Consider the following 25,834-nt stretch of genomic DNA (forward strand, 5'->3'; position numbering starts at 1 on the left):
CATGAACAGATCAAATATGCACAACATATTGAACACGTACCGAGGTGACGGAAAGACCGGTTGCTTGGTCGAAACTTTTCGCCGGTGTCTACGAAGACACGAAACACGCAAGCGAAGAGGAAGGCGAGCCGTCGCGAACAAACAGGGAGCAGTCGCGCGAAGCGCTTTCCAAATACCTTATTGCCGCCTTCTCCCGGTGCAGGACGTCGAAGGCAGAGGTTCCGGAGACCTGCTCTCCCGATCGCCGGTGCACGCCGGCGAGCGGGATGGAGTAGTCTACGAGCGACGGCGCAGTACAGAGTAGGAGGCAAACCCTAGATTGATTTCGCTTATGTTGCGTGAAGACGGCAGGTCGGTTTATATAGAGAAGGGTCGCTTGATCAGGGCGCCCGCACGATCTCTACTGCGCGTAACCGAACCGGATAAGTCGCGCGTAACTTATCCGGACTCCACGCCGTTTGCACGCACCGGATTTTTCGGAACGTTTCCAAAACAAAAACGAATCCGAATTTGCAGCAAAACAAAACTGCAAAAGGAGGCTGCATCTGCGCAAGGGTGAGGAGCCAATTTTTCGGACCATTCGACGCGTACGTCGTGCACGCGCGCCGCCTGCCCTGCCAGGCGAGGCGAGCGAGCGCGCGCGTATGTTTCCCCTCTTCTCTCCACCACACATGCTTCAAGTGGCTAGGAGGGCATCCTCCCTTTTAAGGAGGTCCCCCTCTCCTAGAATAAGTAAGGTGGTACTAAACTCCACATGCATGCCATCCCATGAGGTGGGCTTTTGTGATTTTCCAAAGAATTAATCTTTGAGTGGGCTAAGGCCCATTCATTAATTCCAACACTTGGTTTCCTATTGGTTGCGATGGCTGATGACAAGGCTATATATTTTCTTTCTTTTCAAGACCGGCCATAACTTTCGGTGTTAGTGTTTATAGTTAGTAATGGTGTAACCTGTAATGCATGTGTATTTGTACTTGATGAACCCTTTTTTTATTTTTTTTATGATGTTGGTTAGTTTTTTTTAGATAATAGAATATAATATCCCGGTCTTTACTTAAAAAGAGTTACAGTCAATTATTATAAAGTAGCACTCTAGAAAAGAGTGTAGTTCAAATAAAATAGAACGCACAAAACACACAAAAGAGTGAATCAAACCAAAATAAGAAGAACACATTTATTCTAGCCTATTTGTGAATCACCATCTATAGTTGGTAAAAGGTTGCATAACAGTCGTCTCCATCTTGCGACATGCAACTTTTAGAAACTCCCAATCATTATCACACCTTTGTAACTGTGCCCACAACCGGAGCCAGTGTGTTGCCCTGAAAATTACCTGCATATAGGTGATAGATGTTGATTTGTCAAAAACCATATCATTTCTACTCAACCATAGAGCCCAACAAATTGCAGAAGCTCCAACAAGTATCAGTTTTTTCTTTTCCTTGTCAACACCCAAAAGCCACCCTAAAAAATATAAGATATACTTGTAGGAAGATTAAAACCAAAAGAAAACTGAACTGCTCTCCATATGAACTTTGCATAATGACAATAAAAAAAGAGATGTTGAGTAGAGATATACTTGTAGGAAGATTAAAACCAAAAAAAAAACCGAACTGCTCTTCATATGAACTTTGCATAATGACAATCCAAAAAGAGATGCTGAATAGACTCATTTTTCATAAAAAAAACAACACCTCAAGCTGCCATTCCGATTCCGTCTCACCAAATTATCTTTAGTTAACACAACTCCTTTAAGTAACTATCACACAAAGATTTTAATCAATGGTAAATATTTTGAATGGGAGGGATCGGAGTAGATGACGAGTTTATAACTCCCTTATATAGAAAACAAGTTTCTTTGAGGTCAATTTCTGTAACTTGCAAAAGTATTTGATATGCGTACGTGTTTCTTGTTTTTATGTACATAACCTTGCTCTGACGAGTTAGCTTCAGCTCAGTCTGCTTAGATAAGCATATCGTTGCTACGACAGCTGCAATTGCAGCCACAAACAGCTGGAATAATATTTTAAGATGCGTTGCTAAAATAACCTCTTATATATATGCTTATCTTGCTTCTAACCAAGAAAATAAGTTATGAAGAACAAATACCAAGTCGGTTTGACTTACATTAGCCAAATTGTAAGAAAGTTTAACCCAAATCAAACAAGCAACTTTTCTATTAGTATTTTGCAAATAAATGTCACTCTTACATGACAGGAAAAAAAAAACTATCTTATAACCGACGTTGTCAATATGACTTTGATTTTTTTTCACCTTAATTAAAAGTTACTACTCACTTATAGACTAAATACTCCTGAAGCATTTCTTATTACTCCTTAAGGGCCTGTTCACTTTTGGCATGTTCACTTTGATACCATTTTTAAGCTTACCAAATTTTGGTAAAGTTGCTAAAAAAGTGGCTACATTTAGTTTGCTGCTAAATTTTGATAACTATATAAGAAATCCTGCCAAAATTTTGGTAAGTTACCAAAAATTTTTGGCAACTATGCTAAAATTTTGATAATGCCAAAATTTGGTAATGTTTTTTTTGGCATCAAAATGAACAGACCCTTTGATGCAAAAAAAAACATTACCAAATTTTGACAACTTGCCAAAATTTTATCATGATTTCTTATATAGTTACCAAAATTTAGCAGCAAACTAAATGTAGCCACTTTTTTTAACAACTTTACCAAAATTTGGTAATATTAAAAATGACATCAAATGAACAGGCCCTGAATGAATGAATGAGAGAGTTGTCCTCCTTTCTTTCGCCTCACTTCCTGGCTCCTGCTATAAGAAACACTTCTCTTCCCGTAAAAACCGATTAAAGAAACCAATCATGATACATAAAACCAATCAACCTATTCTGTTCAAATACTTTCACTAAACTGAATAAAGAAACGTTACGACAGACGGGCCTATAACCAGTAACAAGTTGAAAAACAGTTTGGCACGAGGCAAAATATACTCCCTCCGTCATATAAAAAACCAATTTAATATTAAATATACGTTTTCTAGTACAATGTATCTAGACATTAGTATGTCTAGATTTGTTGTATTAGGAAACGTCTAATCCAATACGAGGTTAAGTTTTTTTTAACGGGAGAGTAGACGGTAATCATAAAGAGGGCTTAATCACCTTCTTTTTTTTTTAAGCACGCACATAGGAAAAACATCAGGGTATGCGGGTATGCAGGCGTTCAACACTTCAACGTACTACGAGACAAGGACGCCAAAAAAATACTTCAGCCGACCGCTCCGACGTGTAACTGTCACCGGGCCCAATAATTCGTGGGCCCCACACGCCATCCACATAATAACTCCCTCACCCCCACAGCCCATTGACCTCCTTCCTCCTACACCCACCCACCCAACCCAAGCCGTCGTCGCGTTCACACACGCGCACCCTCTCTGCCCCCACAATCCATCCCGTCCTCTCCTCCTCCCTCGCCCGACGCGCATCGCCTTCGCCATGGACGCCGCGAGCCGCACCTGGCCGCCCCCGACCCCCTCCCCGCCGCCCTTCTCCTCCCGCCCCCGCGTCGTGGGCCCCCCGCCGCCGCCGCCGTCCGACCCTCCGCCGCCGCCGCCGCCCCACCACCACCACCACCATCGCCGCCGCCACCGCCACTCCAAGAAACCGAAGCCTCAGCCTCAGCCTCAACCTCCGCCTCCGCCGCTGCCGCCGCAGCAGCAGCAGCAAGAGCCCGCCGCCGGCGCCGGCGCCGGCGCGGACTTCTCCGCGCTGCCGCCGGAGCTCGTGCACAGGGCGCTGGCGGCCGCGGGGGCGTCGGACGTCGCGGCGGCAAGCCGGGCGTGCCGCGCGTGGCGGGACGCGCTGCGGCCGCTCCGGGAGGCCGCGGCGCTGCACGCGCGGGGGCGACGCGTCAAGCACGCGGCAGGCGCGGCCGCGGCCGCGGGCGCCGAGGGGCGGAAGGCGGAGAGGCAGCGCGCGCTGGGGCTGTTCCAGCGCGCGGCGAGGCTGGGGTCCGCGGCGGCGATGGTGGACGCCGGGCTGATGTGCTGGGAGGAAGGGCGGCGTGACGAGGCGGTGGGGTGCTACCAGAAGGCGGCGGAGCTAGGGCACCCCGTCGGGATGTGCAATCTCGGCGTCTCCTACCTAGAAGGTACCCCCGGATTTTGGCCTACGGGATCAATAGCTTTCTTGGATACTCGATCGAGACTGTAGCCGAAAGCTTTGACGAATCTTAGGACGAATTGGGTTTGCTCACAGCATGATTAGAACCATTCGTGTTTAGGGCAAAGTTTTGACCTTGCTCTGTCGCTGGCGTTTGTCTTTTTGTGATTCTTTTAGTAACCTTTAACTCAAGTCTGATTCTAAACTAGCAGGGGAGAAACCTACTGGGTTGTTGTTGTTGCTGCAATCATATTCTTCATCTCAACGAATTGCAACTGATTGTTGCTGCCAAATCATTTTTTAGCTGATCCACCCAAGGCTGAGGAAGCTGTTAGATGGTTTTATCCAGCTGCGGCTGCTGGCAATGCTCGTGCTCAATACAACCTGGGCCTTTGCTTGCAGAATGGGAAAGGAATCAAGCGTAACCAGCGGGAAGCTGTAAGATGCCTCCTCTTGTTACATTTACATCTGCATATCGCAAATTTTCCCCGAAACAGAAATACGCAGTTACTATAGATGTATCCAATTGTTGAACCAGCATCATTTATTCTTTGTTGTGGTATCTTGTTTCTACTCCTACAAGCTATGGACTGTATGAACTAAATTATAGTCAGGCAATTTAGAGCTGTACGATTTAGGGATAATTTACCAATTTATCAGCTCCGTTGTGGTTTTTTAGCGAGTTTTATTTTGATCTCACATTCCATTGTTTACAATGTGATCTATCAAAACTGAGATAACCAGAGTTTTTGACAGAAAGGAGCTTTTTGATCTGGTTGGGTTTCCCTACCGATGTACTCATAATTGCACCATCATGATCAGTCTGAATTTGCTAAATTGGCGGTCTCAAGATTACCACCACTGTAGCGCACAAAGTTGACTGTGTGCTTTATTGCCTTGAATCTGCTTGTTTAAAATAAGGAACTTTGCAAATGCAGGCAAAATGGTACCTGCGAGCTGCAGAGGGAGGAAATGTGCGAGCCATGTACAACATTTCCTTGTGCTACAACTATGGTGAAGGATTTTCACAGGATCAAGTGCGTTCAAAGAGGTGGCTGCAATTAGCTGCTGATTGCGGTCACAAGAAAGCTCTTTATGAATGTGGTATTAAACTTTGTGCGGTATGTCATTCCATTTCACCTAATGAATGAATCATCTAACTGTGTGGAAACAACGTATTAATTATATATTCCTTTTCTGTTAGCCACCATGCAGTTCTTCCAATTGCACATTTTAGTGCATAAGTTTAGGCCATGTAATAAGGTAAGATATGTAAATACTTGTCATAACGGTTTGGTTAAGGGCGTTTCAAGAAACAGAATACGGTGTGTGTGCTATTTTAAATTTTAAAAAGCCAATATCTTTAATAACAGAATTAGTTTGAAATTGCCAAAAACTTGTATGTTTGTACTGAAGTAGTATCAGCTGTATAACTTATGTCATCGTCGTTCGTACTATTCCTACTGCTTCATCAATGTTGGCGTGTTATGCATTTACTTATGCCTTTTTTTTATGATGATTCTTCTCTTATTTAGGCAGGAGACAAGGTGAGGTCTCTTATGTATCTAGAGTTGGCGACGCGCCGTGGAGAAGCTGCTGCCTCACATATGAGGGATGTAATACTTGAATCACTTTCCCTTGTGAATGCGCAACGTGCCCTGTCAGATGCGGATAAATGGAGACCAAGAGCACTGTATACCAGAAGATGAGCAAATGGGCCCATCACACGTATACCAAGTTAATAACCCCTTGATGCCAAAAGTAAAATGGAAATTCACCACCTGAAGGCCCAAGTGAGCAATATGCATCTGTGGCATACTCTAGTGTATGTGGAACTGTGTATATGTTAACTTTCAAGCCCCTCTCTCCTTTTCTTTTGTACAGAAATTATGACAGCAGAAATACTGTTACAGAAGGTCAAGTGGCAATAATATCCCTGATGCAGCATAGGATAGAACTTTATAGTTGAATTGTTTCAGATTGTAATAAATAGGAACAACTGGTGTTTTTTTTTCGCTGAAAAAGTGTGGATGTAGGTCCAATGCAGTGAAAAGTAATTCTGTGATCAGCTGTTCTAAATTGATGGTTGGTGGAATTTGCCTTTGTGAAATTTGAAGGGTTAAGGGAATCTCTGTGCGACTGTGGCCCATACATTGTTGACGGCAATGTACTAGTGAACAAATTCTAGGTGATTTTATCGTGCTATATAGTCATCTCCAGATGGATGTTGGTTATGATCGCATCAAATTCATCCTTTGGTTTCTATTTTGAACATCAGTCTTCCCTACGGTGCATCAGTTCCAATTTAGCTCAACCGTTTTATGCACATGGCTGCTTTTGATCTGCAGATGTTATTGATGTCACAATAATTGTACTACTAAACGGTACCGTATGTCTAGTTGAGTCTGCAGTTCCCATCGCAATCGCTGTATACATCAGCAACCCCACAGAATCTGCAAACTGCATCTAGTTTCTTCACAGAGAAAATGATAAGCACATGACAAGGCTGTCTAACACGCGCTTTTATTAATACAGGCATTAACGTCAGCCATCCCAAATTTCACCAGACGTGGCTCAAGTTCACAAATCAAATGGCGCAACAGGACACATTTCACAAATCAAACAGCGCAGCAGGAAAGTCATAACAGTACAGAACACAGGAATAACACCATGGGAGTAGCTTTTATTTGGGGCAATATAGTGACGAGAAGCATACGTAGCAGTGACATGCCACAGTTGCATTTCTTCGAAACGAAGAGCAGCGGAAAGCTCTTCAGAGCTTCGAGATGAGGCCGTTCTGGATGGCTTTGGGCGACTCGGCTTCCTTGATGTCAGCGTCGGAGGAGCCGGGAGGCACGTCGACCGCCGGCGAGCAGTTGAAGAACCCATGTGGCTGAAAAGAATTAAACAAGACACAAACAGGCTTTGAGCTGATACTGTAAAAACCAGAACGGTGGAAACTAGAGAAGTCGTCTGCCAAAGAGGAGATATGAAAGGCTACAAGAGAAGGTCTTTGTTCTAAAAAAAAAAAAAGGTCTTTACCATGAGCATGAAGCCGATGCGTTCCACTGGCATGACAGGCCAGTCCTCCAGCCTTGGGATATGGGTGAGCCCAAACACATACCTGCAGATGCAGTGTATAGTTAACAACAATATTCCCAGTCGTGAACCGAAGAAAGTTACACAGATGCATCGTAGTAGCAAGTATACCAGAGAACAATGTCAGTTTCCTCCAGGGGCCTATCCTTCTTGACCCAGGTAGCTAAGCCCTCGTGGATACGTGGATTCTGATTGGGGAACTCCCCTCCAGGGAACACCTCGTCGCTCTTGTACTGCGTGACCCAGAGATTGTGCTTCAGGAAACCCGCTCTCCTCAGAAACTTTGCCTCGGGTAGAGCCAGCGGCAAACAGTTTGAACCAGGCACGAGCCTGTAGCCGGTTGGCTGCCCAGTACGATTAACAGCCCTTGTGTTCCTTACCTGATCAGATGTCAACAATGTTAGGTAGGAAAGAAAGATCGGTATGTATGATCAGCTGCCACAACACAAAATAATGTTCTTTACTCTGAGAGTTAGAGTTGTGGCCTAAGCTATCTGTTATTAGGTCAAGAGTAATGCAGCTAATAAGTGCAAAATAATAGCACTGCTATAAAGCAGCAAGTCAATGCGTCATTTCTGAAGAAAGAAAACAATGACCAGGTACTGGAAACGTTATCATGGTACATCAACACCGGCACAATATAAAAGGGATGATACTGAAAGATGATGCTCTTACGATCCAATGCCGTGCAGATGAAGGGTCACAATCTCGCATTGCTTGCAGCTCAGATTTCAGTAGTTTTTCCTCGGCATAGAAAGCGTTGTTGTGCACATTATGTGTGCCTGCATTTTCAACTTTCACATTTACCTCAACCACCTGTGATAGAAAGCAACATATCAGACTATCAATACATGCCAAGTTCAAGCAAAAGGCCCTACTACTACTAGAACTAAACTTCACCCACTGTAGACAAGTTACTTGTACAAACAGCAGGTCTAAATCAAAGTAACATTATGATAGGCCTTATTGTGGAACTAGGTGGAAAACTTCTATTCAGTATATCCAGCAAAACTTTAATTGAAATGCATAAAAAGCAACCCACCTGATTATGAGCCTCGTTAGGTTTACAATCAACAGCCATGTCCATACGGGCAACAAAAAAGTGTTGGTGAACAGGTGCATACAGACCAGGAGCAATGGTTGTACCATATTTTCTTGATTCCCCAGGCATCAGAGCTCCCAAACTAAGAATTCCAGTAAGTTTTACTTCTGCTTCTATCTTGCCATCCTATATCCAACAGAATGAACAAATAAATTATATTGCAAAAATATGTGGTAGCAGAAAATTAAAGCATCAAAAAATTCATTAAGGAACTAAATTCAGATATGTATTCACTATCTCATGATGTTTGCAACAGCCAAATCGGAAATAATTCATGCATAACCGTACCAAAAGCTACAGAAGGAATATCAGCCTTTATAGGTTACAGCTTAATCGCTGAGGGCATTATAAGGAATAGTCAGTTGAAACAATTACCTGATAAAAGTGCCAGTAAAAACCATATTCATAGTTGGCAACTGTGCAGATAAATGAAACAGTAAGCCTCCTTGACCTCCTAACTTCTGCTAAACCAGTTCTCCAATCCTGGTGTTTCCAAAGGATTCCGTGGTCTTCCTCATGCAAACATACACAATTCTCAATTGTTTCCACACCACCCGTAAAATTCGTGAAGTGTGCATCAAAATACTTTATGAAACCTAAACAGTCACATCCCTACAAAAAAAAAGGCATATAATAGTCAGATGAAAGTTAAAACTCTCTGGAGGTAAAAAATCATTAAGAACTGAGCAAGCACCCTCTTAAGAGAATGAGCATTCTTCCCAAGTCCATCTTCTCCAGCATCAAAAGCATTCTTGCGATAATGTGGTTCATTGGGATCTCCATAAGGAACAACCATCTCAACAAAGCTGAGCCTATGAGCTATCGGCCGACGTCCACGGCTGCCATCAACATATGCAACAGAATAGATGACCAAACCCTCTTTAGGGGTGAAGCCAATACGGAAGTTCCACTGCTCAACATCATTAAAAGTGTTATTAATTCCAGGGGGAAATATTTTTTTGTTTATCTCATCATAATAGAGAAAAGCTTTACACAACAATGCACCTTCTGCCATTCCACAAAATATCCGTTAATGCGGAAGCTCGGGCCCTCAGGTTGATTGATAATAAGAGGTTTCAAATCACTTCGATCAACACCACCTCTCGTTTCCCCAGGAGTGTAGTTTCTCAGATGATCTGGTGGGGGGAGAGGAACCAACTTCCTATCTTCAAATTCTATGACAACGTTATTCTGCATATCAACAATAACATGGATCCCTTCCACAGGACGTGCATAACCATTCTCCATGGGACTATCACTGTCAGTTCTGCAAAAGATTAGAGGCTTGCCAAGTCTGCGGCTGGGAGCATCAGCATCACTGTAGTAGCCAGCACACCTGATGATTTAGAACAATGTTCACATTATCATTTTCCATATGATGATTCTAAGACAACAAAGCCAGCTATGAGATATAAAACAAAAGAAGTTTCCTAAAGCTTAGCTTACCAGGCATCTACCATGACAAGTTCCATGTCATCTACACCTCTTCTCTTCATAGCTTCAATAAATGGAGGATAGCTTTTGACAGTAGCTTCACATTCAGCATACTCCATAGCATCCTGTGAAATATAGAAATTTGAACTGAGCGCTCCAAAAGGTTCTAAAAAACTTCAAAAGAAAAAACAGTTCAAGCTGTAATACAAGCATAAATATCGGAAAACTAATAAATTGTGTCCTAAAAGCAATGACAGCAAACAATTCAAGCTGTAATGCAAGCATAAATACTGGAAAACTAAGAAATCATGTTCTACAAGCAATATTTGCAGAGTAAATTTAAATGTTGTCTTGAAGAAATTTCACAGACTAAATGATTGGAAAATTGGGACAAAACAATCAAAGGAAGGAAAAAAAAAACTAAACAAATTTATTTTAGGCAATACCATTGCAGGCTGAACTTCTGGAACAACTTCAGATGATATCACTTTCCCTCTGTGATGTCCACCCCTAGTAGCCGCATGCACCTCAGAGAGTTCTACTATCCAAATGCTAGTCTCATTTGATTGTCTATTGTAGACTGTGAGCTTGGCCCTCCTAGGGGGCAACCTGCTTGGAATGACAGCAGAGCCTTTGGTTCTAGGAAGCAGTGATGGTTGGAATGGTGGGAAAAAGTAGGCATCAGCTAATGCCACGACATTCTTTTCTGGCTCCAATAGCACCACTTCAACAAAACGCATGCCATCACGTTCCTGCAAATTCAGAAACCTCTATGTCAGCTCCTTTTTTTTAAGGTTGTAGACAAAAGTACATGGAATATTATTTTGACGAACCTCAGGCGATTTTCCAGCAGCTCTTACAGTTGCTATAGCCACTGCAATTTCAGCAGCAGATAATGGATCTAAAGGGTGGCTTCTCTGGGCTCTGGTCATTATAGGTATCCCTGCCATTTTGTTCCATCCAGCAGAACATTAGAAACGGGTAATAATAATGAATATAATTCAATTAAGACATGTATGCTGAACAGGTCACTCAAACAACTTCCAAGAAATTACAAAAATATACATGCATAGACCAACAACAAATAACCAAACTCCTGCATGAACATACAGACCTCTTCAATAACATAGGTCAACAATCGATAATAGATAATTTGGCAGGTCAAGTAGACCATGCTAGATGTGCTTATCAGGAAGGCTAAAGAAGCAATACATAATTTTTTTTGAACGAATAGAAGCAATACATAATAGTTAATAAAAAAGCAGTTGTTGACCTATCTGAAGATACAGATAAACAAAGCAGCGGTGACATGAATCTTAGTACATTACAGTGCAGATATATTCATTATTGTTCTATCAACTTATGTCCCCCATCTTAGATCTAGTTGTTAACAGGAAATAAAGTCCCTTATTTATACACCACATAGACATGATTGGAGAATTGTTTGATCTAATTAGACGAACACGTAGGGGTATCAACTGCATTACTGTAAATCATCCCTTCATGTAACACAGTTAAAATTAGGAAGGCACGATCTATTTTGAAGTTAAATTTGACGAGGTAGAGTCTTAAGAGACTAATAATTCTTCTCAGTAACCCCTGCCAACATCAGGTGAAGTATTACACCAGTGTTCAACCGTTTTCAGAAAGTATATCTGTTCAAAAAACTGAAAATGACTGTCTGTCTGTCTTTTTAGCTTATAAACTATGAAGCAGAATTTGTCTAATGCGTAACGATATTTTGGATGAGATGAGAATCAAAGATTATGCTCAGAATCTTAATAACATTTGGATGGCCTTTTCTACGGCCATCCCGGCAAAGAATAGAAGATCGTGCCCAGTGAGTTTCAAAGGAAAGCCTATTTGGGGTTTGCTACACAAAAATTAAGCGTTCAACTTACGTACACTGCACTTCTTCAGCATCCCGCAAGCATTACTACTTTGTGATGGCCCCGTGGACCAGCCTGCATGATCAGCTTACGACCAGTGCCTAGTGGCGCATACAGATAAAGTGCAGATTCCATATTGCTGATGGCCCCATGATTCACATAGTCAACAAGCCTATTGGTCCATCGCTGTACGGGCATCGTTATCCATTTCAGACATTTTACTCGTTTCCCTATATCAAAGAATTTATTGGCCCATCACTAAACAGACATCATTATCCATATTCAGACATTTTCCTTGTTTCCCATATCAAAACTCACCATCAACCAAAAACTATGGAAGAAGAAAGATAGAAGCGATCGCTGCTACTAGTGATCAAAGAAAAAGTTGAAGGTTGCAACGCACGACGACAAAGCAGAAAGCCAGAACAGTAAACAACAAGCCCGGACTACCGGAAGATATGTGACAGCAAGTCCCACAAGTAGGTGTCGCAACATCACGTCATGCCCCCATGATCCATTCACCAATGATGTTGACATGGAGTGGGGACAACCTCTTCTTAATTTTTTCTTTGCGGGGGACAACCTCTTTTTAATTGATAATTTGTTTAAGGCAGATTAATGATTTAGTGCACCTATAGATCTAAACAAATACATATGAACAGTTCGCAAGCTATAATCTGCATACTCTGCCTGCATGCATCGATCGAGAACTACGATTGAGCAAACGTACGTAACGAGAACTGTCCGATCGTACGCGCAAATAAATAAATCTGCATCCTCTACTTGCATGAGCACGAGAAGTCCAGAACTATGCACTTTGCACAAAACTAACTGACTACATTTCCCGAACTCACACCTGAGCTCGCGAGGAAATCATGATCTCGAGTTCTCCACGAATACCACTGTCACGTAATCACGTCCTTATCCTACTGTCTTTTACGACCCATGCACGGCACGGCACGGCACTTCCGCAACATTTCCCATGACCCAATCGCCAACCACTCACACAAATCCACCACGCATCACCAGCAAAATAGCGCAAAATGCCCAATCCAACTCAATCGAGAGAGAGAGAAGGGTGGAGATCCCCGAATACCTTTCGAGGAGACCTTCGCGGTGGTGGGCTGGACCGCGGCGGCGATCTCCTCCATCACGGCGCCGCCGCCACCCCCGGCCGCCGCGGCGACGCGGGGATCATCGCCCGAGACCATGGAGACCTTCCCAGCAGCAGCAGCAGCCGCGGGCGCCGCGACGATCGCCCCGCGTGACGACGACCCGGGGCCGCCGTCGACGCGCCGAGCAGCCGCAGCGCCGCCACCGCCGCAGCAGACGACGACCGGCGCCTTTTCCTGAGTTGCGGCCATTGGAGCGGATTCGCGAGCTGACCGTGTCCGTATTCTCCGCCTCCGCCTCCGCCTCGCCGGCTCACACGATCTGACATACAGCACAGGCCTCCGCCCTCCCGCGCGCCTTCGTCCTCCCCTCCCCTCCCCTCCCCCCACCTCCCGCTTCCTCCTCCTCCGGCTTCTGGGGTTTCTACGGGCTTAGGGCTACCGCGAACCCTAGGACGAAGGGGAAGGACCAGGCCGGCCTCGTGCGTTTCCTCCTCCTCCGCGAGAGAAGCCGACGAGGAATGGGGAAGAGAGAGAGAGAGAGAGAGAGAGAGAAGCCGGTGGCGAGTTTGGAATGGTGGTGGTGGCGGTGGAGGAGGAGGAGGAGGAGGAGACGGGGGCTTTGGGTTGTTTTGGAGGGCGAACGCCTCGGGGCTCACGTGCTTTTATAAAGGCGAACGGGGGAAAGGTGGCTGGGCGAGGCCGCGAGGGGAGGGGAAGTGGGTGGGCTGGATTCTTCTGGGCTCCCTTTCCCGCAAATGCTACATGCACGGGTAAAGCTGTACCCCACATTGTGTTGATCCCGGTATGTAAGTTTTTCTTCTTTTTCATTTATTTCCTTTTGAGACGATCCCTCCATGAAAAGTTGGCATTTTCGCCAAAACGCCAATAAGAATGCCTTTTCTGTGGTGGTGGTAGTTGATTTTTGTTAAAAATGTCTAGCGACAGCTGGAAATTGATTTTTGTTTTTTTTTCCTGGGGGTGGTTTTTTTTTATCATGTCTCGAAGGAAATTGAGGTTGATGGCTTATCAATGTCATTGCAATTGCCGTGATGGTATCCTAGTGGTAATTTTTGTGGTATCTTTTGTATTCTAAAGAATTATGGGGTGCTTTGATATGTCCCTATACTCGCCGGTAGCTATCAAGGGAAATAATGCAGAATTGTGATAACTTTTTTTCATAATCACCAAGTGCTACTTATGGATTTGTGTTATTTTATAAACATGTCAGCTTTGGATACTTTAGTGATGTGATTGAAATTATTCCTTTATGAGATACTAGAAGAGATCATTCGATCATTCCGGATCCTATGCAATTGCTAGATAGTGTGAGAAGTGATGAGCCTGAGGTCGCATGAAACGCTCTATCAACATCGTACAATAAAATCGGGTAGTACAAATGGTGGAATCATTTGAAACTATTGGATAGAAAATAAATGGTCATAACTATATGGAATTGCTATTATATACTCCCTACACCGGATCTCCATTTCAAAAAAGATTACCGTGTACTTTGACAATATTTACTATGGTTGTTGAAGTGTATATTGTGGCTGCGCATCCACAAGTTAGAGGATATGAGGATCATCAAACTTTTCTATAGCCCTTAATCATTTGTCATCTTCATTGCCATTGCCGTGATAGCATGTTAATGTTGTGTATCACATAAGTTATTGAAAAAACTATTTCGACGATAATACCATAAAGACGACTCGATTGTTTTTTTAGAATAAAGTACTCCTATTAAGCGAAAGTATTTCTATGAACTACTTCCGCTCAATAAGTACTCCTACAGAGTACTCCTTACAACTATTTTAGCGACATGGCATAAAGTACTCCTACAAAGTATCATTTCAAAATGTATTAAAGGACTATCTCAATTTTAGGTTATAAGACTTTCTAGCATTGCACACATTTATATAGATGTTAATGCATTTAGTCACACATATATGTCTAGATTCATTAACATATATATATGAATGTGGACGATGTTAGAAAGTCTTATAATATGAAACGGAGGAAGTAGGATTTATCACCTTTAGGAAGATATTTGGGGATTTGCCGCCTATATATCTGTGGTATATTAATATGTGATCTCAAAACATTGCAGATCTTGAATAAATAATAGAACCTTACCTTTTTGAAACAGCTCATAAAAATCACAAGAGAGCGTGACAATAAATAATGAGTGAAAATACTTAATTGGTCTCTCAAATTAATTAAAAAAACCGGCAACTAGGTAGAACTGGTCATATTCATGCGCCAGAAAGCACTTTTGTCTGCGCTGCTTGTCATGTATCCCAAGAGGAATATTGCAGCATGGCGAACGCAGACACCGCAACCTAATCCTAACCCGTTAAAGTGCTGAGTGCTTTTGCTTCACGAGATTACTGCATCGATCGATCCCGTTAATTACATACTCCTTGTATACTAAATTAAAAAGGTTAATTGGGTGTGCACCTGACAGGGTACGTGTGAGTACGTGAGCCGTGAGGCGCGAGAGCACAAGCATGCGCACCGAGCTCCGATGACAAGGACGGGAGATGAAGGCGTTCTTATCATCTGAGCCGGAAGCAAAACGAATCAGGATGCTCGAGCCCTTCTCACGTTGGCATGCATTACTCAGCGTAGTACTCCAGCTAGGTGCCGAGCGGATATTTTGTAATGCGGGCTGATTAGGATCGACTAGCAAAAATTACTACGTCGACATTACTTCACGACGAAAATTTTTGTGATTAATTTATCAGGTGCCAGCACCGTATCAATCAAAGACTGAATCCCAGGGGAGAAGTATGCTGTGGTACGGGTGAGAATTACCAAGTATCCACATGCCAACCAGCGGCGGATCTAAAAATTTTCTTGAGCCTCGGCAAACCTATCAACGGGTGAAGCATGCACATAAAACCTTGACCATTAATCACAAACACAAGTAGATTTGGCATGTAAAATCTTGCTTTGTGCTGGTTGATCATGCGTGTTGGGCTCTATTAGATTGAACGAAGCAAGGTAATAGCCAATTAGGTATGTACTTAACGAGCAATATGTTGTAGGCCATGGAGTAATACGCTGTCGCAGGTCTAGGAGCCTGGGCACCCGCCCATGCTGGCCGGGCCCTGGCTCCACCACTGATGCCAACTACTATAGTTGATACGGAGTATGATAATTTAGTGGGACTATCAATATGGTATTTGACAGAACACACATCCATTAAATGTAAATTATGGATCGTTGAATTGCTTTTAGATTTATGCAGCAATGCCTAACCCTAATACTTTATTCTCATTCCCTCAGTCCCAACTCACACCATTGTCGCTTCTCCTTTTCCTCGTGTGCACACTCCACTCGCCACCGCACCAAGCCACTGCCTTGCCTAGTTGACTGGGCGGAAGGCTTCAATGGTGTCGGTGAGGCCCCTCCTTTCCCCCTCCCTCTTCTTTCTGGCGTGAGCTGTTCGCATGTCATCGTCTTCCATGTCTCTGGCAGCTCCCCACCAATACCATTGGATCCACCACCACCGGTCATCACCACTTAACCAATCTTTCTGCTTTGTCCCCACCGTCAACACCAGGTCCCCACTCTGCTTCTAACCTCGCGGCTTCGGTAGCACCATTACCATCTCATCGCTCGCCCAATCCACCGCCCACCGTGGGGCTATCACCTCCCATTGCCATCTCCCTAGAGCTAACGAACTCCTTCATCTTTTCTCGTTCCCCTTCCTCCACCCCTGATCCCAACATGGGACCTAAAAGTGTAGGTCCCCTACTGAAGTTTGGAGTACCACCGATGCCGAAAAAGATCAGGAGATTGTCGGACCCGAAGGAGAAGGGCAAGAGCATGAATCACGAAGATGGACTTTATGACGAATGATATATTAGCAATTTTGTGATTTAATTTAGCAATTTATTTTTCTTATAACAATCTTGTTTGTATAGGTGGACCAAAGCCCGAGCATCATGGAGCCACATGTAATGGCTCACTGTTGCGGGTAAGAGGACACTAGCATGTCTAATGCACCTTTCAGTCGATTGATGCTGACAGCTAGTAGTTGTAGCGAGGTTTGTTTGTACTCCTATTCATAAATATATTCCAAACGTACTAGATACATTTTGTTACCAAACGTTGAAAATGGTTTATAAGAAGGCAATATCATTTTGTATTGTACTTCCTCCATTTCACAATTTAAGATTTTCTAGCATTGCCCATATTCATATAGGTGCTTACATTATGAAACGGAGGAAGTAGCATATGTGATGTGAATAGATGCTTGCACATTGGAATATATGAAAAGAAAAAAAGAGACCGCCCACCAACCGATTACACTATCCCAACTTAAAATGAGTGTGCTAACTTAACTCGTAGCGCAATTGAAAGAGTTTATTTCAAAATGTTTACTAGATATTTTTTTGAAAATATAAAATTATATTTTGTCCGCTTAAATTCCTGCAGTAATTATGCGGGAGGGATGGCGAGGTTTGATGGCTACGCGTCTATGAATTTTGAAACCATATGGTGTATTGTCAACAGGGGTGAGATGAACACCATGGGTTGGAATTTTGGATAACGATAAGAGAGCTGTCTGATAGGAGTGGGTGTGTATGATAGGAGCACGCACTACTCGATCACCTGCTACAACCTCTCAACAGCTCAGTGTTACTGGAGCACTCAGCTTGAGGAGACTGCCACCTCCATCGTTTGTTTATTTTTTATTATCAGCCATAACCATAAAATTAATTCAAAAGTTAAATTCTGGTTAAGTAGTATAGTAGATAACAATACATATATAAAAATTTTACTTATAAACTATTATTTTTCTCAACTTACAATCAGCTATAGACAAAATGATGTGCTCACCCACAACAACTATTTTTCACAGCTGCCGTAAATATTTTGGTGACTGGATGGCTCCACGTCACCATGGGCCCACATGTCTGCTGCCTTTTCCGCTCACGGGCCACATCACCAGGGTCCACCAGGGCTTTTGAGAAAAGCGTGGGCTCCAGCCTCCATGTCGGTCGCTTTTAGCAGCAGCAGCGCGCCAGCGCACTCCGGTGGCTTTGGCTTCGCGCGAGCGAGGAGAGGTGCAGCGGTGTACACTGTACAGTGCGCTACAGGTTAACGCAGCAGAAGTGCAGGCGAGGCAGGGCAGGTGCGGCCGCCGTGGTGGTGGTATCCAGCGGTGGAGCAACCGGCGGCGGCGGCCGATTATTGGTTCCTCGGTTCACGGGAGTGGTGAAGCGCAGCGTGGCCACCGGCCACGTACTCGCGTACGTACTCACGCCCGCACGCACGCACGCCTGCGTGCGCTTGTGCCACTTTGGCGACGAGTTGACAACTGTGAGTCCGCGACAGCGATCACCCTTCGAGTGTGTTGGGTGGTGCACCGACGTTGCTGTCCATTATATCGGCCACCATTTGCCAATTTGCTGATTGCCGATTGCTACGGATACGGCACTGGCTTTTCGGCTGGTTAATCGAGATGCTCTCCTTTAATTTGTGATTCGCTAAAAAAGATGAAGAAAAAGATATGCTTATTCTGATCCATGATTAGGATGCACGAACGCTTAACAAATGCTACTGATCACTTGTGTGTAGTGCGGTACAGCGGTAACACCCTTGCCGTGATGAGGAGGAGTTCAGGGAGGATCTACGGCTCATACGTACGGTCGTGGTACATCGTGAGGTGAAGTCATCCGCTCAGGCCAAATCTGCGTGCCCGGGCAGCTGCAACTGCAATATATGATCACTCAAAAAACTTTCCAACAATGTCAGCTCGTGGAAGCTGACGTGTCCAGGCGTCAAATTGATGGAATTCCATTTCCGGAGAGACCAAAGCGAGATCCCCATAAAAAACGTCTCATCATGCGTCCACGCTTGCATCGACGTACAGTACTACGATCGTAAAATATTATGCTTCTTTTTCGAAAGGGCCCGGCTAATGTCACCAGTTCAAGTATCCTATCCAACTCCAAGTCATCCAACCTTGCTAGGATGAGAACGACACGGATTAGTGCACTCAGCATGGCATGATTATGTAGGAATCCAATGCTAACTATACTCGTCTGTTTTATGATGCCATCGAGCCTAGCTTGCTTGATTGATTTCGATCAGGATGATATGCCCCTTCAACCACTCTATCCTGCATGCTTAGTTTGCCCACACTCCACCCTCCACAGTGGCAAAGAAAGCTGCGTGAGCGTGACGGCCTGAATATTCCTTTTTAATTTGGCCAAATGAAAGCTCAGATTCGCGATATACGTAGACACGTAGTGCGCCTCATCATGCACGATTAAGAAAAGGAAAACGCCGAGGGCTGGTGGTCTCAAACAAAACGGTGTGCGTGATGGAACACGCATACGTACGTACTACTACATTATACTCGCTTGCTCCAGCTTTAGGGCCTCTTTAAATCACAGAATAAACAAACAGAGAAATAGAAAAAACATAGGATTTTGACAGGAATAAAAGTGTAAAATAGAGGATTGCAAAACACAGGAAAAACATAGGAATGACCGTTTGATTGAACCATAGAAAAAACACAGGAATTTAGGGAGAGATAAAGACTCAAAAGATTTCTTCCATGAGGTTCTAGCTCTTGTTAAAATTCCTCCAAAACTTATATGGGAAGAGGCATTCCATAGGAATTTTATGGGATTCCATAGGGTTCATTCCTTTGAGTCAAAAGGCTTTATAGGAAAAATTCCTATAGAAATAAAATCCTCTAAAATTTCTATAAATTTCCATTGAATCAAATTGCCTTAATTTAGTCCCATCGATATCCAAAACCATGCGTACGTGTGCATCCTGCCATCAGCCCATTCTGATGCACGGCGCACCGTCGTCCGTCGTCGCGACAAGCCAATATGCACATATAAACGAATCCACCGAGCAAGCCGGAGCACGACGTCGTGCTGCATAGCTGGATGCATCATGCCTGAGTGCGTTTGATACGTACGTACGCTCATCCACCAACGGGCCCACGACAAAACGACTCGATCGATCGGTGAACATTGCTCGCGTTGCCGTACGTGCTTCGTCGGTAGTCGTGGGTGGGGTCTTGGTCACCCCGCATGGGTAGGAGCTGACGCGTCACGCGTACCGCCGTACGTGTCGTATCGTGTAGACGAGAATTTTTTTTAATGTTTTGAACTTTTAAAAACATTAAACCATTCCAAAACTTATTATTAGAATTTGAACCTTTTTTATCACGTCAACCTGCTAGATACAACGAGCGTGATAATTTTGTTATGCCACGCAGGATGGCGTGGCCAGATAATGCTGTCACGCCAAACAGACCGACATGACAGTGTTCCAAAAGGTTTAGAGTTTTTGAAAATGTTTATTTTTAAAATTTAAAATTTGAAAAGTTTAAAAATAAAAAAAAATTGTGTAGACGATAACGACGGTCGCGCAGGCTTGGCCGATCCCGACCCGACCAACCGGGGGCGCTGTCGCATGTGAAGTGGGCTGCGCGCGTGGGATTCTCAGTGGCCTTTTCTGGAGTAGCTTCTTTCGGCCCGCTTTGCTGCCATGGGCCGATATGTTTATTTCCGTCTTACTCAGAGCCCAATTCGGGATATGTGGTTTCGTTTCCGCGGGCGGAAGCGGAGAGAAACGGCGCGGGCCCCGGGGAGAGAACCGGCATTTCCCGCTGCGCGCATTGCCGGCGAGGCGCCAAAACCCTACCGCGCGATAATCCTCTTCCTCTCCGCTGCGCTCCCTTCCCAGCCGGCGGCGCCAACTTTAGTAGCCGCAGGCCGCAGCCGCCCACGAACCGCCGGCGACGAGATCCGAGAGGAGGCTGGCCGGGGCTGTCGATGGCGTCGTGGTGCGGCGACCTGGCTGCGCCGCCCCGCCTCCTCGTCGCCCCTCGTGAGTGCCCCTCCTCCGCCCCCGGCCATCGTTGTGCTGTCTGGTCTGTTTAGGCTCGCATGTTTCAGGGCGGTAGTGCGATTAGTGATTCTAATTCCAAATCCCCAATTGGAAGCATCTGGTAGCAGTAGTTTGTTTTCGTCTTCAATTTTCAAGATTCCTTTGAGCTCGGTGGATTTATGTGGCTTGGTCGAAATGCCAGCGGACTTAAAAATTGTGCGAACTGAAGATTACCGCCTGAGTTTTTTGGTTGGGCCTTGGGGGTCTTTTAAACACTGGATTACGGAGCAATAAGTGTATCACATGGAGGAGCATCACATGCATAAATGTATAATCAGTTAATCACATCCCATTTTGTGTTTTCCTTGCAGGTCCTTCTGATGGCAATTGTCAAGGGAATGTTTTGTCTCTCCGCCACCCGAGATCAGGTGCTCTTATTCCTCCTTGCTTCTGTTTTCTTTGTCGGTTATTAAATCTGCACTAGTAATGTAGACTAATTTGGTAGCCTGTTAGCATCTGAAGAATAGCCATGCAGAAGTAGATTATCAGCATTCAACAGTTTTGCATTAACTCTTGCCTCATCATCAAACAGATGAAGAAACAGGGTATCTGTTCATCGACGGTCAACTTCACGAGTTCAATTGGTTTAAGGAGCGATTTGGATCTTGGTTCTTGGGTGATTATGTTTGTGAAGGTATGGCAGACACATAGCTATGCAGTTGTCATTTCTAAGAAAAACTTTGTATTTTGCCTTTATGGTAAGGTTTGTCTATTATTATCTTGTGTGGGCTATAGGAAGACATTTTGATAGGAATTATTGCCCTGCCTCTGAAATCACCCATTTAGATTTTGTTAGCAAGTAATTAAAATATGGAATCAGACAGACATGTTGTTAAAGGAGTGGTGCTATTCTTGTTCTAACACAGCAACATAAATAACTTCCAAATGGCACAATCTATTCCAGATAAAGTTTTTGAAAAATATCGTACTGCGGAGAAATTCAATACCTGAGTTTATTGACCTGCTGTCCTTCCTGACTTCTTGTAGATGGCAGCCTCTACTACTGCACAGTTGTTGATCCCATTTTTATTCTTCTACCAATTTTGAAAGCTGCACGTATGTCGGTATGCCAAATCAAATCAGAAATATTTCTAATATGAGGTTCACATTCAACATATTTGCCTGTTGAAAATTTGAAAAGCTAGTCCCTCAACAGCTTTACTGTGCTGCAGAATGGTAAAGATCCAGGAAAATTTAGGCAACTGGATGAAATATTGTATGTTGAAGGATATCCTGGATATCAACACCTCATGGGTATAGCAGGAAACCATATTGATCTGGTCTGTGAAGTTAAAGGTAGATGTTTGACTTGTATGTTTGTTCTGAAGTTAAATGTTATATGTAGTTAAATATTATAGCAAACTGCTGTCAGAATGCTGCCTACTTGTATTTGTAGTCCGGTGATTGTGCGGTGCATTTTTACCGCTTCATTACCTTGCTGAACTGAAACACTTATTGGATATGGATGTTTATGTTTCATCCGTGCTTTCCTGTGTGTTTTCATGGAAGAGAAGTTTTACTTAACCATCTCGCATGGATGTTTTCTTTCCTGCAGAAGTTGCTAATGTGAAGTTCTTTAGGCTGGACGATTCCAAGGTCTTATCTTGGTTGTGCTGTAAGGTTAGCTTGTGTCAGTAATTACATCTACTAACTCGATTTGCACTATGCTATTCCGCTGATACTTATTCTTATCAGAAGCTAACCCACCTTTTATCTTTACTTGTCCTTTTCATATTACAAAAGCAAGGATCTAACATGAAGTTAGGGTGGAATGTTGCTTATGTGGGTTAGGAAAAGAGGCATCTTATTGTTTTTAGACTGTTTGCCTTGAATAAGGATGCAACAATCCAACAAACTGAGCACAACATTGAGAATGTTGATGGGCTAAAACTTAATTCTTCCACACCATGTTTTAATTTATATTTGTATATAAACTATGTGCACCAAACATTAGTCTTTAAGTTCACTTTGGTTTTGAAGATGATAAATAAAGCATGAATTGGGACCCTAGTGAATTTCCTATATATTTAAGAACATGAATGCACATGGTCATTCTTGTAAACGTCCCTAAATAGGTGTCAGAGGGTAGTGGCTGCTATTCCTTGACTGCTGTTTGTAGCATTCTGCCTACCTTATGTTACAACCTTCTACAACCATTATAATGTACGGTGTGTTCCAGTACTGTTTATTTGTTGCATATTTCCTGCCATTTTCCAGTTGAACAATTTTACTTCATAAATTTCATTTAACTATGTTCTTGCAAAAATATAGCTAGCATGTGTTGTGCCCACTATAACACCACTGCTATCTGCTGTACCAACACTTTGCCACATGCTACATGCAACTCAAAACATCATACAATATTTTTGCATGATTAACCTAGTAATGGCTATTGTTATCTGCAAGAAACAAATGCCACTTTGGGATATCACTTAGATTTTTTAAAAAATTATGCTGCCTTGCAAATTCAAAATAACAGTTTGTCTTGGTAGCATCATGAGAACATACCAGTTCATGTGCCCTCATAATTTATGTTTTGATACGTCCTTTAGCTGTACTTAATATTCATGCCTGTGAATTTCGAATCATATTGATCTCACTTCACTTGTTACTCTGTAGTTTCGAAAATACTCTTATGAATCTCATATACAGGTTCACAATCTAAAAGAGGTTTTCCCCAAGCTAGGCAAAAATTATGCTGCCCAAGGAGAAAAAGAATTATGTATGTTGCTGCAACTCTTTTTGTTAAGTCTAATACAACTGTATTAGTCTATTATAAGAAGGATATAGCTCCTTGTAAACTTATGTTTCTGTTTATTTTTATGAGTGTTTTATCAACCGATATCCAAATGTACATAAACATTTTACCATTGCTAACTTTCACAATTATATGGTAATAAAAACTGTTTGAAAATGGATCGTCAGTGTGATTTACATCCTATTGGATCACTTTTGTCCCAACCTTAATTAGTGAATCCACTTTGCATTACAAAATTGTCTGAGTAAACTTAAAGGAGATTTTGCTTGTGGAGGTGGATCTCCTCTAAAGAAAAGGATATATCAAATTATTTTTAAACATTTTAACTAAAGTTATGTAACTTCAATTCAAGATATTGCACAGGGATTAAATTCCTGAGTTACTTTTGAAGCACAACTCAAGAATTTTATGAAAATGTAAATCATTGTTCTAATGGAGCGGTTTCCATTGTTTTGGTTACAGTGAAGGATGCCGTCCAAATAATTCGCGAATACCTGAACGACGAACCATGGTTAACGTTACTCTGCAAGAAGTTGCAGTAAGACTTCTCCTTGCATTATGTTGAAGATTTTAGTTCAGTACAGACTTTTAATTGACTATGCATTTTTTTTCTGAGCGAAATCCGATAGACTATGCTCACATTGGTACAATGCATTCTCCACAGGTTGGATATCAAGGAGATCATTGAAGCGAACAAAACTAGCGAAGCTTCCTTCTGTGCAGAGAATTCTCCTGTACCTTTCCACCCTGCTGAGGTAAACTCCTTGAAGATGATCAGGGTGTTCTACACCGGATAGCTCATGTGCTATAAGCTTATTAATCGTGTTAACGCAGGAGAAGCTTGGAAGTAGTAGCACTAGGTCAAGCAAAGGGAGGCCAGCAAAGAAACAAAAGGCTGAGGTAGAATCGAAGAACATCAAAGACATGTTCCGGAGGGTCACAAGGAAAGGAACGTGATCCCATATTATTTATAGTATGACTTGGTTCTGATTTCGCCATCGAGACCTCGCAAGGCGCTTCATATTATTGAGGGAAAGCTGAGGTTTTCAGATTAAAGCATTGTTTATGCTTCAGAAGCATTCGTGCAGCTAATGGAATTAACTGTTTAACAAATTTACTCCAAGTCTCAACTTTGTTAGGTTTGAAATGTAGCATTGCAGGCGTGTATTTAAGTATTTGAGCAAAGAGTCTTGTACTATCCTACTGATTTGTATCGTACCAACCAATTTCCTTGAACATCTTGGCCTTGGGTCACTAGAGTAATCTGAAATGGTTGTTAATGTTATTTGTGAGCTTCAACACTTCCTATTTGAGAACATTTCTAAGTTGTTCCGGAGGCCCGGTGTCTGTTATTATCTCCAAATAGTCTGTGTTACTACAGATAGTCTACATGTATGTACGTGCGGATAGGTGCTACTCCAAATAGTCTATACTCTAGGTATTTTAGACAGGTAATTCTGTACCCGGTATTTAGAAAGTACTCGTATGACGTATCACGCTAGATGGCGAAAGGCAAGTCACTACGTCTGAAAACAAAAAGGTAAAATGACCTAGCTTTTTTGTCAATCAACTGATTATGTGCTAAATAGAGTATAATCACTTTGGATGCTTAGATTGCTCTACATTAGTTTGCCCGTTGCACCCTCCAGAGGAATAATTAACTTATTTGCCACTATTATGAGTGGTGATAAAAGATTACCATTGAACTCACGTGTCATAGATACATGAGAACTCACATGTCATAGACAATGAGTGATAAATCTCGGAAATACTTCTCTCCGGACGGCCGATTCTATGCGAGAAATCGGATGCCCTTTATATCCTTATGTCTCTCCCACGCGCTCTTGTGCTGCCACGTGTCCCCACCACATATTTCGTTGCAACAAATCACTAACATATTTTGGAAACCCTCTGTTAAGGGAATCCGTTTTATTTTTTGTTCCACTAAAAATGTTTCACCTAGTGTACTCACAATGTTTCACTATGTATGGATCTCATGTTGTAGTGAATTGAAACATTCTTTTGCAACAAATCACCCACATATTATGGAAACTCTCTATTAAGGGAATTTGTTTTATTTTTTTTCTACAAAAAATGTTTCACCTAGTATACTTATAATGTTTCACTTTGTATGGATCAAATGTTGCAGTGACTTGAAACATTCTTTCGCTATTTGCTGAAACATTGTTTTTATATAAGGTGAAATAACGCCCTATTTAAATGAATGAAACATTTTTATCTACCCAGTGAAACAATTCTGATATACTTGGTGGAACAGCGTGCAACATTTAAAAATAATTCAATAATAAACTATTTTTTTCATTGGAATATATCCATGTGTGGTCTTGTTTTAAAAATTTAATTGTAACG

At 42.8% G+C, this 25,834-nt stretch overlaps 3 protein-coding genes across 5 annotated transcripts; 2 read left to right on the forward strand and 1 right to left on the reverse strand.

Annotated features, from left to right (window-relative positions):
- The first annotated feature begins 3,391 nt into the window (after positions 1-3,391).
- LOC4336152 (F-box protein At1g70590) lies at positions 3,392-6,220 on the forward strand. 3 transcript variants are annotated; one of them, XM_015779511.3, is made up of 5 exons: positions 3,392-4,130; positions 4,446-4,579; positions 5,080-5,262; positions 5,346-5,404; positions 5,677-6,220. In XM_015779511.3, exons 1-4 carry the CDS (start codon positions 3,476-3,478, stop codon positions 5,376-5,378), a joined length of 1,005 nt encoding a protein of 334 aa, XP_015634997.1. In that variant the 5' UTR covers positions 3,392-3,475; the 3' UTR covers positions 5,379-5,404; positions 5,677-6,220. The 3 variants fall into 3 exon arrangements, with proteins under 3 accessions (XP_015634997.1, XP_015634994.1, XP_015634995.1); XM_015779508.3 differs by having other exon boundaries at positions 5,357-5,404; XM_015779509.3 differs by lacking the exon at positions 5,346-5,404.
- A 428-nt stretch (positions 6,221-6,648) lies between these two features.
- On the reverse strand, positions 6,649-13,418 carry LOC4336153 (amine oxidase [copper-containing] zeta, peroxisomal). Its single transcript, XM_015779504.3, has 12 exons — positions 12,762-13,418; positions 10,610-10,719; positions 10,223-10,528; positions 9,789-9,901; positions 9,348-9,678; positions 9,037-9,252; positions 8,718-8,954; positions 8,283-8,468; positions 7,916-8,056; positions 7,352-7,620; positions 7,184-7,265; positions 6,649-7,034 (listed from the first exon to the last, which is right to left on the reverse strand). The coding sequence occupies exons 1-12, from the start codon at positions 13,027-13,029 to the stop codon at positions 6,915-6,917; spliced, it is 2,379 nt and encodes a 792-aa protein (XP_015634990.1). The 5' UTR covers positions 13,030-13,418; the 3' UTR covers positions 6,649-6,914.
- Positions 13,419-20,414: 6,996 nt separating this feature from the next.
- On the forward strand, positions 20,415-24,749 carry LOC9266900 (uncharacterized). Its single transcript, XM_015779513.3, has 10 exons — positions 20,415-20,646; positions 21,018-21,074; positions 21,239-21,340; positions 21,694-21,770; positions 21,879-22,002; positions 22,262-22,326; positions 23,359-23,428; positions 23,927-24,002; positions 24,129-24,219; positions 24,299-24,749. The coding sequence occupies exons 1-10, from the start codon at positions 20,592-20,594 to the stop codon at positions 24,419-24,421; spliced, it is 840 nt and encodes a 279-aa protein (XP_015634999.1). The 5' UTR covers positions 20,415-20,591; the 3' UTR covers positions 24,422-24,749.
- The last annotated feature ends 1,085 nt before the right edge of the window (positions 24,750-25,834 follow it).

The sequence above is a fragment of the Oryza sativa genome, chromosome 4, assembly GCF_034140825.1.
Source record: "Oryza sativa Japonica Group chromosome 4, ASM3414082v1".
Taxonomy (NCBI): Eukaryota; Viridiplantae; Streptophyta; class Magnoliopsida; order Poales; family Poaceae; genus Oryza; species Oryza sativa.